At 39.5% G+C, this 13264-nt stretch overlaps 1 protein-coding gene across 2 annotated transcripts in view; it reads right to left on the bottom strand.

The window, feature by feature from the left end:
• The window catches only part of ASCC3 (activating signal cointegrator 1 complex subunit 3), a 205333-nt gene that overhangs the window by 134097 nt on the left and 57972 nt on the right, over window positions 1-13264 (bottom strand). For both annotated transcript variants that reach the window (XM_077926143.1, XM_028723051.2), the window contains one exon: window positions 2492-2656. In XM_077926143.1, the coding sequence (XP_077782269.1) occupies window positions 2492-2656 (165 nt within the window). The remainder of the gene's footprint in view (window positions 1-2491; window positions 2657-13264) is intronic.

The following is a 13264-nucleotide window of genomic DNA, read 5'->3' as shown; positions in this document are numbered from 1 at the left end:
GTCTTTTGATGTTGTATCCACAGCATATGAGCAAAGCTCAAAGCCTTTTTCCACTAAAAAAAGTTTTGTCAATTCAATTTAAATATCTTGTAAAAGGAACCTTTAGAATTCACAAAGTGCATAATGTGCATTCGTGTTTTATACCCTTTTAGCTAAGGTCACATCAGCTTTTACCCTGCGAGATATGTAACTTGACCCCTGAGTTGAAGGGACCAAAATCTGAGCTCAGCAAAGCACATCAAAAAGACAGCTATCCTCCAAACCCCAACAATCATCTCATATACTGCTCTAATTCACAGTAGAATGCAAAAAAAAAACAAACCCCAACCCTTGAGTATTGCCACTCTTCCAATATTTAAACAAAGAATTGCTGAAAAATTTAAGCACCACTTTAGCTAACATCTTTGACCAGAGGATTTCATTTTCACACCTGTGTTATATTCAGTGTGTAATGACATTAATGTTTCTTAACCAATGTTTAAGTATTTTCTGAGGGTTCCACGTGTCAAGAACTGTTCAATTTCACATATGAAATCACAGACAGGATTCTGCAGAAGCCCTGCACAATGGGGCTTGATCCCCTCTCTTCCTCTCCTGTGCACCCCCAACACCCCCCTCCCCAATTTGTAAGAGGGATCAGGAAAACCCCAGAATAGTACACGGGGTAAGGGAATGGATCCAGCTGACAAGCTGCTATGGAACATTTGTAACAGTGTAACACTGAATTTCAACCACAGTATTAATACTTCCAGATATTCAGCTACAATTCCCATCGTCCTTGGACCTTAGACACGTGGGCCAGGAGCAATGGCATTAGCAGTCCTATTATATTTCATTGCCAACAAGTTCCCAGTTGTCTGATGTAAGGTATAATCTAGACAGAGTAACTTCTGCTAAGAATTATATGCCTTGAACTCCCAATGTTTGTTATTAGAATATTAAAACCAACTATTTTTAGCACCGTTAGCTATGTTTAAATTTTTGAATTTATGTGATAAGTCTATATGCCATGATGGTGTATACACCACTGTGAGTTGTATCCTGGGTTGTACCCAAAGCAGCACTAAGTACCTTGTTCTGTCAGCGCAAGGATTTACTGTTGCCCAATGGAACTCCACCAACAGAGAGGAGTGCTTAACCCCAGAACAGATTAGTGGGGGAAAAAAGGGGGGGGGGGTAAAAAGACGGGGAAAGTTGCATTGCACAAGCATAAACCATTGCACTGATGGAACAAGTAGACAGGATACAGACCTCTGTACTAGACTGCAGGAATCAGCCTTTTAATTTTAAATAAGGTCCTATAACTCCAAGATAGGAATAATTTGTCTGCTTCAGAGAGCCCAGCAAGAGGCATATAGTTTTTTGTTAAAAAATACTTAGGGTACCTAGCTCCTGCAAAATTGGCCAAAATCAACAAAAACCATAATAACAAATGTTGGAAATGTAAACTACAAGTGGGAACCTTCTTTCATATGTAGTGGTCGTGCCCAGAAATAAAAAAAATTCTGGGACATGATCTACGAGGAAATGAAAAAATTACTAAAAATCACATTTCACAAAAAGAAAAAAAAGGAATCATTCCTTCTTGGGATTCTAACTGACAATATCCCAAAAGAAATATTAAAACTATTTTTTCTATGTAGTGATGGGAGCCAGGTACTAATAGCCAAGTACTGGAAGGGTGATCATATACCAACTAGAGAAGAATGGCTACAAAAGCTGAGCAAGTACTTGGAACTCGCTAAGTTGACTGAAGCCTTAAGGAATAAGTCAAATAAAATAGTCCAGAAGGAATGGGAATGCCTAAATACCTACCTATCGAGTCAAGGTTCAACAACCAAGATTTGGTTGTGTTTAGAATAAACCCTTAAGTAGGAAAATGTCTCCTTATACCAAGATGAGGAATTTATTGAAATACAGAGAAATTGCTTTACTTATAAAAAATGAACCACCGTGAGGTTGACGGAAGTAAAAAAACCAAAAGTATAATAAAAAGAGATTCACCCCAGAAGGGTCAGCATCTCTGTAGAAAAATGACATTCTGGGATGTCTATTCTAGTAACCCTGATGTATGCTTATGTTCTGACTTTTTGCATTTGCTCTGCTTTGCTGTTTTCTTTTGTTTCTTTTTGTCTTCCCCCCTTTCTTTACTCTTCTTTTTTGTATTCAATTGAAATGTTTTTATACTTTGTTTCATTTGTATTTGTATAACAATTCAATAAAAAAAATACTTATGAGTGTCTTATTTTAGGAATTATGTGATAGATTTTGAATTATTCCTTATTTTATTCATGTTACCAAAACAGAAAGTTTCCAGATTTACACATTTTCATCCTTCCTCTCTCTGTTGTCTTTCACAGCAGCCTTAATTGACAGCTACATGATCTGGAGGCAGCTTAGGCACAATGAAGGAACCAACTAGAATTATTTGACTTCTCCATGTTCATTCTAATGTTTAATCTGGCTGCTCCAAAAAGGGTTTTGCATATACCTGACGTAAGGTGCGTGCCACTAAACTTTCCAGCACTGGTCCTCTGTCTTCATGTAGAAGGTGCACTTCATCAAGAATAAGGAGCTTCACAAGTTGGGAGAGGGCTACATCTCCAACACTCTTCCTTGTCACAACATCCCATTTCTCTGGAGTGGTCACAAGCATCTGACAAAGACAAAAGGAGCAGACACATTTTTATTTTTTATTGATTTTTTAAAAACCAAACCAAATGAAACAAACAAAAATAAATGGCTAATAACAAGTTTGTAAACCAATGAAGACAAGCTTATTCTTGCCAGAGCAGAATTCCACTGCCATTTTGCGTTACAAAGCACCCTGGACTCAAGCCACTTTCCTCTGATCTCATTCTGAGCTATCCAATGTGGCCCTTACCTTTCTACAGTAGGCTATATTCAGGCCATACATACAATACACCCCTACCTACCTCCATTCAAGCACATAAGAAGTATCATCAATACAATCCAAGGACACATTCTAGCCAGGAAAAAGAATTCAAGGAGGGCATGGAGCAGGGTCAGTAAGAGGTATGGCCTGGGGAGAGGCCTAGAGGGCAGAATTCAGTCTCCACGCCTTAAGTTTCCCACTTTGCCTTAGCAAAACATTTCAGCTAAAACTTATGAGTTATTCAAAAGCAGTGTTAGAAACTGAGATATGAAGGCTAGGAGCTAAACAGCACCTTAAACCTAGGTTATGGGGGCAACAACGGAATGTCTAGGCATACTTTTTTATAAGATGAAAATAAATGAACTGCATCTAAAGTATCTGTTCATTTTTCACATGGTCTACTCCTGACCCTGCTCACCCCCCTAATATTCTTAAGAGGGTCTCTTCTCCAGTCTTCAGAAAGTAGCTGGAAGGGGGGAGGCAGAAAAAGGTCCTCCTTTCCTTCCATTTTGCAGTTTTAATCTGAAATCTTAGGCGCAGTACTGCATCCACAGCTTAGAAACTGCTTGTCCTAATGAAAGTCCTTGCCACAAAATGCACCTAGAACGGGAGTTTCGAACACTGTTCAAAAGAGCTTCCTTCACAAATAAGAAGAACTTTGCAGATGTGTAAGAGGCAGACATCCAAAGCAAAGTGTGGCAACACTATCATTCTGAGGCCAGCTTCTTGGTAGGTTTGGAAGGGAAGTAGATTTTAATCTGATTAAACATCCCCTCTCAAACAATGCAGATCTAAAAGACCACAGCCCCAACTAACTTAAAAACAGCTGAGATCTCTATGTCTTATTTCTTATCTAAAAAGAACAGCAGCACCAATCCCTGAGAAAGTTGTGCACCTGGAACTTCTCTCACTGACGCATCATGCACTGACCTGCTCAGCTGGCCTTAGCATAGCACTGGAAATCCCTCTGTACCTTCCAGTAGGGAATCTAGCAGTCAAGGCTGTGGCTGGTAGACTGGCAAGTCCCCAGAGGACATTAAGGCCAACAAACCTTCATCACTTAATCAGGGAATTTCCTCCCACCATCCGATATATTTTGCCCTGCAAGGACTACATATGATTAACGCTTACTGGGCAGTGTGTGTAGTTAAAAGGATGATTGTATCCATAAACTTCTTTAAATATCCCACCATTTCTTGTATTAACACTGCAGGATTAATCATGTCCACCTGAAATTCAGAGTAACTTCCTAGATGTTCCCTGCCTGGCACTTATTGCTGAGATTTGAGAGAAGTTATCTGTTGTATATTTGCATCCCTGTAGTAGAAGTGATAAATCACCAGACTGGAAATAATAAATCTGAGGTTTCAAGGACATGCAAAAAACATTACCTTCCTCGTTCTGTAACTAGAAAAGCGAACTGATACCCATTAAAGCAGGACTTCCTATATAACTTCAAATTCAAGAACTACCTTATAAATGGGAACAATTCTAATCAGGCTTCAGCTACTATACAGAAGGTGCAGCTTTAGATGTTAAAAAAAGGAGGCATACTCTCATGTAACTTAAAGGGGGGGAAATATAATGAGCTTTTGTTTATTAGCTAATTTAGGACTGAATTTTTCTTGCTACACTTGAAAATGGTGCCTACTGGTTAAATAATTTATTCAATGTGGCCTTTATAATAGCAATACCTTCCCCAACCTGGTGCTCTCCACATGCTTTGGAGTACAACTTCCAGAGTTGCCAATGGTAAGATGTTTTTATTGTTTTATTACTTGTTGTTTGCTGCCCTGGGCTCCTTTGGGAGGAAGGGCCTGATAGAACTGTTTTGCTAGTCAGCATACTGAAACGGAACATGGACACTCTATTATTCACTACCTATTGTTAATAGTCATTGATAGCTTCCCTTATGCAACTGGCTAACTTTTAAAGAAAATTTTTCTAAGCTACTAGCCATCACATATTTTGTGGTAAAAGACTATGTAAGTTGGTACTGCTTTTTTGTTTCTGTTGTTGCCTTCTGCCAACCAATGTGAATGGATGCCCTGAAAGTTCTAATGAAGTTGATGTGTGTATGCTTGCACACAGGCACACACACATTTATACAAATCTTTCACATTATCACTCTACTGAAACCTAAGCATCTAATGTATTTACTGATACAACTGCATTTACTGATAAAACATGGTCAAATTTTAAAACAAGCTTTAGTACAATCAGCTAAGTCTAAATGTTGTTTGAAAGGTGTAACGTGTGTTAATTTTTCATCCAGGATCCTGTAAAATGCCATGTGTATCTTTCTCCACACACAAGCATACGCAAGTGCACAGTCACCTATACTACTAAATGCTATACCAGATCTATACTACTTTTACCTTTGTACTGCTAAAGGTGGTAGTGGTTATTGTTTTGTTTGTTACTGTGTTATGTATTTTTTTGTTTCTATATTGCAACCTGCCTTGTGATCCTTGGATAAAAGGGTGGTATAGACATTTAATAAAAAACAAAAAACAAATTTAAATTAGGAAACAAATAAATCTAAGGAAACCAGTTGGAGTTGCCCTACGTTCTCTTTTAAATGTGTAGGCTGATCTAAATGAATGTATACAAAACAGAACCAGCATGTGTGTGTGTGTGTGTGTGTGTGTGTGTGTGTGTGTGTTTGTTTTTCAAAAATAGAAGACAGCTAATAAATCTCTTTGCCTATGCTATGTAATCTAATAAAATGTTTATAGATGCTGCAACACTCTATCTGTGGAAATAGAGGCAGAAATCTTCTGCTTTTGTCCACTTGCCAGGCAAATCCCTCTTTATCCAAACGAACCTTACTGAAAGTACTGTCACTGCCCTTATGGCCAAGACAGCTAACAATCTACCCTAACAATAGCTAACAATCTTGCTAAGATAGCTAACAATACCCTAACAATAGCTAACAATCTTGCTAAGATAGCTAACAACTTTCAAGAGGCTCTACAATAAGATTTTTAGAGCTATTGCTGCATTGGAGCTTTGGCTACAGTTGGATTCCAGGGATAGTTTGAAGGGACTTCCAAACACCCTACAAGATCCATATACTGCAGAATATACAGAGGGGAAACAAATGTTCCCAACTACTAGATTATTCCACCAGATTATTTGTTTGTTAAATTTATATCCCACCTTTTCACCAAATGATGCTCAAGGAGGCTTAACCTAGAGCGTAGGAAGCTGTCAGAGTCAGACCACTGGTCAATTTAGCTGAGTTTTGTTTAACTGAATAGCAGCAGCTCATCTAGATTTCAAAGCGCTTTTCCTAGGCCTACCTGCAGAGATTGGAACGGGGAGCGTGTGCTCCGTCACCGAACTTTGACCCTTCCCTATTAAATGCGGAGGTTTAATGCAGTAGAAAATGTGGTTTCCAATTATGTTAACTTTTAGACTGACTTGCCTGAGAAAATGAGAATAGCTAGTGACAAAAGAACAAATCAAAAGCCGAAAGCTACAGGCCAGCAGTCGTAGCCAGTCAATTGTCCCTGCATCTCTCACAAGCAAGGGAAAGGGAATCATCCCCGTCACAAGCATCTGGTTGCCTGATGTAGAAAAAGATGGACATGTTAGTCACAATACACTGTGTACAGGGAAGATACTGACTTCTAAGTCTTTGTAAGTAATGATGGTGGCCTTTAATGAACCCACTCTAACTCCAAATAGTGTGTGTACAACCAGCATTTATAAAATGCCATCACACCACTACAGATGTAACTTATTACCACTTTGAAATGAGCCATGTCAACCACGAAAATTAGCAGCTGTAATTTTCATAGAACATTAATTAGCAAACTGTGATGAAATATATTTAGCAAGGCATATTAAGAATTTAAAGGTGTGAAATGCTACAAACGCAAGCTACTTAGCTAATTTGCCAAAGCTAAACTGGTACTGCTGCGATCACACACTTTCTTGTACCACAGCCCTGCTGTCACAATTTAAAATAAAACAGATGCATATTTTCTTCTTCTTCAGTTTTAAAGTATTTAGACACATTCGGCGCTAAGCGTAAAGCTCTTTTACGGCTGCATGTTGTAATTAAAAGTTGCTGATGGCACTCTAAATAACGACGTGAATTAAATGCGGAGTTCTGTATATTGTTATTCTGAAGACAGTGTGAACACATTGAGCACAGCTGCTGAGCAGTCTCCAGCATTGAATTTCAATAGGACTCTGACACAAACACCATTTAAACAAACTGAGGGAGAAAAACAGTGCCAGTGTCTGATGGACTGGACCCAAAGTTAGAAGAACACTGCATGTCTTGCTAGACAATGCTGCTCGTTTTCAGATTTATGACTAAGAATTTAGGCTCCTGTGAGGAAAGGAGAACAAACAGTCCGAATATTTCCTCCTCTAAGTGCAGTTGTGTGAGTTGTTTCATCTCTGAGGCAAGATGAGTAGTTTACTGCTCATCTTGCCTAGAATTCTAACACTGTAACCGAATTGCCTTGTAGCACTAAGTGCCAAGGCATGGGGTGGATGAATGAGGGGTTGTCTGTTCCTCCCCTCCATTTGCTGCATAGGATAGTTGAGAAGGAGATTTGGGCAAGAGCAGGTGTGGCTAACATGTAGCCACCCAGATGCTGTTTGAATCCAATGCCTATCAGTCCCAGCAAGTATGGCCAATGGTCAGGGATAATGGGAGGTGTGCCGAGGAGAAGGGAAAATATATAAAGTCTGAAGAAGGACCTTTTAAGCTTCAAACAGTTTAGAATTAGATTTGAAATGTTGAGCTTCCAAAAGTGGGATATTGATTATGGTTGTAAGATACTCTTTTCACGTTACCTTCCCCAACCTGCCCTCAGGATATGGTAAACCACGGATAGCGAATTTATGGCCCTCCAGTTGTTAGACTACAACTTGCACCATTCCTAAGCTCTGGAAATGATGACTAGAGATAATGGGAGCTGTGAGTCCAACATCTGGAGGGCCACATATTTCCCATCCCTGTGACAAACTGTTAGGTCTTAAGCATACCCATGTCTACCACCCTACTTTATTATTTTCTTTTGACATATTCAACATGGCACCTAGAGAAATGCTCAGTTCTTGACTGAGTAAATACGTTTCTACGTACTTGGGCAAGTCCCCAAAGTATTCGGAAACCTCTACATTCTCTTTCCAATTCAACTGTCTTTCTGGTACTCTACCCATTGGATTGACCAGAGGTGTTGAGCTTTTTTGGGGGGGAGGAAGAGCCAAAGTTGTTGAGCTTCAGGGGGAGGTAGAGTCAATGTGATTGGGATCGAACAGGGACACCCCACGATTGACCTGTTTGACATCCCTGATCTAGGCAATACAATTGGGGCAAAATGAGCAGTACAGTGAAGCTGGGTATATAGTTTGTCCATGGGAAATGCACATTTCTATGCCACTAGCCCACGCTGGGTTGGGATAATCATAATTAGTTTTGCCATCTCTTCTTTCTTACAGTGACCGTGGTAAGCTTCACAGATAGTCATAGCATATTCATTTCGTGACACTGGAAAACCATTTCATTTTTAAAGGAGTTTTAGAATACCTTTCTACAGCCATGTTTTCTATTCTCAGTGAGCAGCACTGCAAAGAGTTTTCATTTATATCACTATTACACCACTTCAGTTCTCTCAGCACAGAAACAGCCAGGAAATAAAGTGTCACATTTGGTTAATGAATTGAAACTCATGCAAGACATTTCAATCTGGTTTTCGTATTAGGGCATGGCCAAATAGAAATGGGCTAACTGTCAATATTTTGACTGTCAACTTACATTTCTCTCTGTCCATGTAATTTCTTCCCACACCTTCTTCAGTGGTGCCCAGATTAGTATTAGGAACTACTCCAGAACTAGTTCAATCACTGGGTAAGCATAGAATAAATGCGAGCAGAAGTCCAAAACCGCTGGTCAATTAAAAAATTAGTATCAGCTAACAAAAGTGCAACATTTAAGAGTATGGATATAGATATTTAGGTTCCAATCCTATGTCGTGTTACCTGGGATTGAGTTCCATTGAATGTATACTTCTCAGTATACACCGGATTGCAATGCAAGAAAGAAGTATTCTAAAGGCTGCTATTGCTATGCTAAACCTGTGCTCATTTCTACCCACTTCCCTGCTCCCAAGAATGCATTAAAGGGAATCATGTCACAAAAAAAGGAAACCTAATTTGGCACACTGCCAGGACAACCTAGTGCTATATTGCAACGTAAGCATGCCCAAAGCCATTCCCCAAAATTGGGAACTTTTTTTGGCATGAAAAGTTATAGTCTTTCTGTAAAAAGCTATGGATCACGCACAGATTGCTACAGATTCTACATGACCATCTAGAAAGTCTGAGGGTGCAGATCAACTGGACTGCAGGAGCGCACATGACCATCCCAGTATATTCAAGAGCAAAAATCAGCCTGATAGCACACTGAAGTTGTCTTTGCAGGAGTCCTAAAATTTCACTTAGTAACTACAAAATTCCTATATCCCACCTTTGAAATACACTATCTGGACAACTTACAATAAAGTGTTAAAATCATCATAAAGTTACTAATGCATTAAATTAAGTGAAAAACAGCACCCTTATAAAAGCAGCATCCACATACAGATCAACTGGAGTTAAAAAGTTAAAACCCCAGTGAAATAAAAAATGCATTCACCTCATGGTAGAAAGGCACCAGATTGCCAGGCTAGCATTCTCTGGGGAGAGAAATTTTAGAGCTGGGCATCAGCACAGAAAAGGCCTTCTCCCAGGTAGCCACCTGCCACATTTCAGATAGAGGGGGAGCCCACAAAAGAATACCTTGTGAAGTACAATGTGCTCATAATGGCTCTCTCCTGGTTAATCTAACAGCTGTATTCTGAATGGATCACTGAGACCAGCTATCTCTGTTCGAGCTGGAAAATGTTCCATGTCACTGAACATGTAACATGCTCACGGTAACATTACGACAGAAATATTTTTGAAAACAAAAACAAAAAAGACGTTGAAGCTCTCTTCATCCAGATATCCACATAAAACCAGAAGTCAGGGAAGATGCTCACCCTCAATTTAAACCCATCAGTACAGAAAAAACCATGTCAAGAAAACGGAGGATAGCAGAGTTTTCTTGTGACATCTCAACTATTGCATGCCAGAAGTGGGTGAGACCAGAAACTGTGGTGGATGTAGAACTAGAATAGTAAAGATGGTAACAAAATGTGACTCTGCTGAAGATGCATAGTTGTTTAACTGGGTATAAGCTTTAATAGTTTACCAGCCAATTAAAATGATTAAGGCTTGCACCTATATTTGTATAATAATCAGCAAACATATCCAAAGATAAAAGGACATAAGGGAGCAGAGAGGAGAAAGTGCAAAGAAGGATGGATAAGATGGAGGAAAGTCATCAGAATAAAGCATATTATGGTATACTGATAAAAAGCAGCATCAAAACAGTATTCCAGTACATTTTTCTAGGGTAAGTAAGTCTGTCTACCAGCATGAGTTTGGCCAAACTGCAGGAGGCAGTGGAAGATAGGAGTGCCTGGCGTGCTCTGCTTCATGGGGTCACGAACAGTCGGACACGACTAAATGACTAAACAACAACAAAAAGTCTGTCTACACAAAGCACATTTTTAGCCTCCAGAACAAAAGAGGAGGAACAGCTTGTGTGCTTTGTGAAATCCAACACTTGTATTGTAAAATACATAATTAGCTTCTCAGTCTGCAAGTTTAAATAATGATTTAAATGTTTTAAACAGGAGAGAAATTCCATATTATTATCCTGCTTTCTTTGCTCTAATTCATTTCACTAATCATGGTTATATCAACTCCAATACTCCAGTGTCAGCTTTGACTGATGCCAATAAGCTCCTTAATCAGGTATGACAACTTTCAGCTAGCATGCCTCATTAGCACACAGCAATCCTGTTCATAATTTTCTCTTCCCCCCCACATTTCATTGCCCATTTTAACAGGCGATTCTGTCAAAGTGTGAGGTATAAATCAGGCATGGGGAACATCCAGGCTGCAGGCCAGATTAGGGCCATAAGCCACACACACCTGATGTCATACAGAGTTTCAGGTATGGCACAGGCATGACCCCCTGCTGAAAGTGAGGTATGCAGGTACCACCAATCAGTAGCATCTTCAAAACCCTTGTGCCTTTCCGGGGGGGGGGGCCAGGAATAATTTTTATTAGTTTTCCAATATTTCCCCAATAATAGCCACATTATAAAATTATTACAAAACCCTTGTGCCTTTGCCTGCACAGCTTTATTTCAAACCATGTGACAATGTTCACCTACCAAAATGGCCCATGGGAGTTAGGGGAGGTGAGTATCTGTCCCTCTGGCTAGATCAGATTCCCTACCCCTGTGTAGTGAAAGCTGATTGACAATTTGTTAAGAAAATATTCAATTCTGAAAAATGAAAAAAAAAATTGTGATATAAAGCAAAATGAAACAAAAACCAAGTGTTTTCCTTTTCCTGCACATCACAGGGACCTGACTGATTGTGATGGAACACACGCACAGCTAAGAAATCCGACCATCCTATTATCCTGCCTTCACAGAGGGGATTCCTTACATCTAGGAAATGCATTTTGGCTTTCCAGCATGGTAGCTTATTGGCAGCTACATAGTGCAATTAAGTCTCCATCACATACTCTTCCTTCATTCCCTAGGGAGGAAGAGAATGTTTGTTCTATGACCATGATAGACTATTTGTCTCGCTCAGGCAGAGTGCTTCTCCATTGCCTGCTAACTTACTCTTTCAACCAGGATAACAGGGTTGAACTTAAAAATATTCTGCATTAACAGCACATGCTCTGCTACTAAGCTGCAGTCCCGACCCACTGCTTTATTTCAGACCTAAGTTCTAGTACACAGAGTCAAACTACATGTTGCAAGACAATCATAGCGATCCAACCCCCCTGTTTGTAATGGGATGGGAGTGTGTTGGGGATGGGGAGATGTCTGCAATAAAGGATTGGCAGATATGTAAAATGCTTAACTGTTTTTAGTCAGTTTTGTTTGTTTGTGCCAACTGAGTTCAGAAATGCAAATTAAGCCCAGCTGGAGGATGAGCCTCTGAGAGCTAATTTCAGAGGAGACTTGGCAAGTGTAGGAGGGATTAAGCACTACCTTTTCCTGATCTGCCCCTAAAAACCCTGCCTCCATCCTGCCTGCGAATTTTATTACTTCAGCAAATGTGAACTAAGAGTCTCTTCCTTTGCATGCTGCAACATATGCAGGGAAAACAGTCCCTCTGCTTTCCCCCATCTTCTCCATAATGTAACATATGAATTAGCTCTATGGTTCTTTCATTCTCAAATATGACCTACTCATTCTTCATCAGAGACAAAACAGTGAAGGGGCTTCATTCCTGCAAAATTACACCATTCCCAAAACACTAAGACCTCAAAGCCTTGGAAAATCAAACTGGTGTTGTTGTTGTGTTTTTTTTAAAAAACCCAACAACAATTCAGCAGATACACTCAAAACAAAATCAAAATACCTAAACAAAGGAAACAATTGTGCAAGGAAAACAAGTGCCTCAGGGTTATATTCAGTTGGTATCGGTTAGCTGACAGAATGTTATTTGATTCAGCATATTTGATTCAGGCTTGGGTCAGAAGAACAGGGATCAAGGTGATCATTGGTGCTTTCCCGACAAAAAACCTCTGCCCTCAATAGCTTGGGGACACTTCAGAACAGCAGGGAGATGATGCAGAAGATCACCTTCATCCTTGCTGCTGCTGCTGCTTTGATTCAGCAGAGTCTTCCCATCAAGACCTTCTGAAAGCAAAGAAATGGCGGGAGGATGCAATCTGCAGAAACAGTGTTTAGGCTACTTAGCTTTATAGAGGCTTTAGTTTCCCATTTAAACTTCCATCATGTAAAGATTGCACACATTTCTAACTTAAAAGCAGAAATCAAAATTAAAAGATTGCTGATTTCCCTACCTGCAAGTTGGTCAAACAGGGACTAAAATCACGCTGGGAACAACAGCGTTTTACTTTTAAGGCTTTTAGCATCTGAGATGTAAAGATTGATTTGTGCGTTTCAATTAAGCAGCTGAAGTAAATTCAATCTGATGGCTACTGAATTGGCAAACAAAATTATTCTGCATGAATTTCAAAAGAAAGCCCAGTACACTAAACTGTTATAAAGTCATTTTGCATGCACTGATACTATGGTTATATATATAATACCCAATTTGTTCTTCATTTCTGCTTTTAGATTAAATGTTAAGTACTATTGGATTCCTCAGTGTTGTTTCTTATTCTATATAATCATCACACTAAAAGACAGAATGTTTTTGTTTTTTAGAAAAAGAACAAAAAGAAAGCAAGCATTACTGTGTTCCTCCACTTCCATTTTG

The sequence above is a fragment of the Podarcis muralis genome, chromosome 3, assembly GCF_964188315.1.
Source record: "Podarcis muralis chromosome 3, rPodMur119.hap1.1, whole genome shotgun sequence".
Lineage (NCBI taxonomy): Eukaryota > Metazoa > Chordata > Lepidosauria > Squamata > Lacertidae > Podarcis > Podarcis muralis.
Note: the sequence above shows the minus strand (reverse complement) of the source record. Positions and strands in the feature narration are given on the sequence as shown.